This window comes from Triticum aestivum, unplaced genomic scaffold, assembly GCF_018294505.1.
Source record: "Triticum aestivum cultivar Chinese Spring unplaced genomic scaffold, IWGSC CS RefSeq v2.1 scaffold203349, whole genome shotgun sequence".
NCBI classification, from domain to species: Eukaryota; Viridiplantae; Streptophyta; class Magnoliopsida; order Poales; family Poaceae; genus Triticum; species Triticum aestivum.
Window position 1 is genome coordinate 1 of NW_025241554.1, and position 3,307 is coordinate 3,307.

The window sequence follows — 3,307 nt, forward strand, 5'->3', positions numbered from 1 at the left end:
AATGAAGCGAATGGACTGAATGATTGAGAGGGTGACATAAAGCATGGGTGTCTAACTTTCATTATTTAAAGCTATTTAGTTCGGATCCTTTCTCACAGTCTCAGTGAATTACAATTGCTTGTTGTTGTGGTAGACAAATTGGGAAAGCAAAAATAAAAATTTGATGGATCAACAATACCAACAAATTGGACCTTGCAAGAAAGGCCGCCAGATCTCTTTGAAATAAGAGATCACTAACTTGGAAGTCTTTTTCATCACTAAATAACACTTAGGAATATCCTTCCGTTTCTCTTGTATATGTGCTTGTGTGACCTACACATGCAGTTTACAACCTCAAATATCAGCCCGCTGCAGCTGTAATCATTAGTTGTCGTTATTACCAATTTTAGACCCTAATTTGAGTGGATGCAAACAAAAGGTCAATATCTTACAATAGGGCAATTTAATTGTGTAAGTACTGCTAGAGCTGAGTAAGAAAATTGAGTTCAATCTCGCAAAAAAAAAATGTTGAGTTCAGTCGATAGAGATGCCGCACGCCATTCGTGTAAATCAGCACAGCCGCCACACCTATATCCATGCGACAGGGAGGGGTTGGAGACTATAGGGCTAGCTACCTGATTCGGCGCCGACGCCCTCAATCCTTTGTCAACAACCTCTATTGACAACTCTCTACTTCACCTCACTAGCGCAAGTTGCACGTGTATCGCGGGCAGCCATGAGATCAAATCCCGGGGTCGTGACGGGCTTCGATACGGATCCAATCCTACTTCGCACAATGTTGCGGCACATACAGGGTGGGGGAGGTCGGTTGTATATCTAGGCAACTCTACCCGAAGTGTACGTTCGTACGAAAAGTCATGTTCGTGGGCGGAGAGCCTCCTCGTCCGCTTCTCCTATGCCTCCACCGAATCCATCCATCTCTCCACCAAACCGATGTTTATTGAAGCGGCTAGGGAAGGCGGCGAGGGACTAGGAGTTTGACTACTCCCTCCGTCCCAAAATATAAGAACATTTTTTTACACTATACTAGTGTCAAAAACGTTCTTATATTTTGGGACAGAGAGAGTACAGCTTAGAGTTTGCGTGTCACAGATGAAGAAAGAGGGAAGCGACTACTCAGAGTCCACGTCTCATAGACGAAAAAAACTAAAGCAACGTAACGAACTGAACCAAACAAAAAAAATACTACCTTCCTTTTTTATAGGTATAAGATATATAGAAGTAATATGGTATATAGAGGAGTTAATTAACAATAGATTGTAGCAACTCAAATCAAATAAAAATCACAGTACTGTTTAGATATTCCAAATCTTAGCTAGCGGTTTAGCACTGTAGCAGCTGGGACAGTGACATGAATCCTCTTTTTCGCAAAAAAAGAGACATGAATCCTCTACTTGGATATAGAGAAACAGATCCCTCACGTTCATGAACAATTTGCACCTCATACTGTTGACTATCGTTTACCTCCTCCCAAGCCCCAGCAGCTGGCAGTTCCTAGCTGCGACAGCAGTGACAATCTGTGTCAAAACCGAGGGGCAGCTCGCCTCGAGAAGCTTGAAATCCCCGGCCGCCGCCACCGCGTGCAGGTCCGCCGGGCTGGCCACCAAGAACTCAATGCACCTCGCCTTGAGCTTTCGGTACCCGCGCCGCTACGCCAGGACCAGGTCCTCCGCGACCGTGCCCACGCTGACGCTCACGCATGCCTTCTTCTCGCAGATGATCTTGAGCCGCTCCACGCCGTACCGGTCGGCGGCGTCGAGAAGACGACGCGCCATCGACACCGCCTCCTGGTCCTCCTTCCAGGTCCCCAGCCAGCGGTCCATGTGCTCCAGCTGCGGCGGCAGCGTGTCCGTGTAGATGAAGAGGAGCAGGGCCCGGAAGGTGTCCGCGTCCATGTCTTTGATCCTATGCGTCTCGTCCGTCATGCTTCCGGCGAGCTCGGCCGCGAAGACCGGCGACCGAGCGGTCAGCAGCAGCCTGTGCGCGCGGAAGGACGCGGCGCCGACGACGAAGGTGACGTCCGCGCCGGTCTGGCTGCGCAGGAGGTCGCCGAGGTCCTGGCCCAGGTCTCGGGGAGGGAGGCCGGCTCTTTCGCCGCAGCCGGAGAGCTCGATCTTGCACTGCACGAAGCAGTTGCCGTCGCGGCCGAGGTGGCCCGACGCCTCCAACACGGCCCGCGACACGAGCGGGACCTCCTTGGAGTCTCCCTGCCTGAACCTAGGGCACACGGCAGCCACGTCCGCCATCGGCCTGAGCGCCCGGTTGGGAATGGGATCCACCAGGCAGAAGGTGAAGGACGCCGTGACAGCGCCGGCGCCCGGGGAGGGAGTGCGGACGAGGCTGACGCGGAGCTTCACATAGCGTTCGACGTGGTTGGGGTGGTGGCCGTCCGGGTCGTAGTCGATCTGCCACTCGTAGCTCAGCACGGTGAAGCTCCTCTGGCTGAGATCACTGGTAGAAAAAAGCCCTTTAGTCCCGGTTCGCAACAGCCTTTAGTCCCGGCTGTGCAACCGGGACTAAATATGCGCGACTAAAGACCCCCTTTAGTCGCGCCTCTTACGGACCGCGACTAAAGGCTTTAGTCCCGGTTCTTGTGGCTGACCGGGACTAAAGGCCCGTCCACGTGGGCGCCCGTGATCCGTCGGGGCGGAGGACCTTTAGTCCCGGTTCTCGTGGCCAACCGGGACTAAAGGGCTCCTCCGCAGGTTTAGGGTTTTAGCCCCCCTAAACCTGGTTTCTTTTTAGTTTGGAGTGTTTTATTTCTTTTATATTATATTTTGTGTTTTATTTTAATTTTGATAAAGTTTCAGTACACATATTTTACGCTACTATATACATGCATATGAAATTTCAAACAAGAAGAATTCAAGAGGAATATATAATATATATTCAATCTCGGGTGACCATATACAACTTCGAACAAGTTTCCATACACAATTAGGATGGATGACCATATACAACTTCGTACAAGTTTCAATCTCGGGTATGCATATAAATTTCTTCGTCCTCGGTATAGTGTTCTCCTTTAGGATTGATGACCTCCCTCATGAAAAATCCTGCTAATTCTTCTTGAATTGGTCGGAAGCGAGCTTCTGGACTAAGCCTCCTCCGCAAGTTATCCGTCGCGTTCCGCACGCTATCTGATGCCTTCCGCTCAGTGGTGTGTCTCCGGATGTTCTCACAAACATAGTATCCACATAGATTGGTCCCCGGTGGCTGCTTATCCACATTAACCAACCTTCTGAAATCTAGCTCATGTTTGAATTCACCGACAATTTCTTCTGAGAACCGTCTCCAAACCCTACAG

General features: G+C 50.3%; 1 protein-coding gene across 1 annotated transcript; it reads right to left on the reverse strand.

Moving 5' to 3' along the window:
* Positions 1 to 1,626: 1,626 nt before the first annotated feature.
* On the reverse strand, positions 1,627 to 2,451 carry LOC123176869 (BTB/POZ and MATH domain-containing protein 1-like; the record flags this gene model as incomplete). Its single annotated transcript, XM_044590902.1, has 1 exon — positions 1,627 to 2,451. A coding segment is annotated over one exon (802 nt), but the record flags the coding sequence as incomplete, so codon positions are not given.
* Between the last annotated feature and the right edge of the window lie 856 nt (positions 2,452 to 3,307).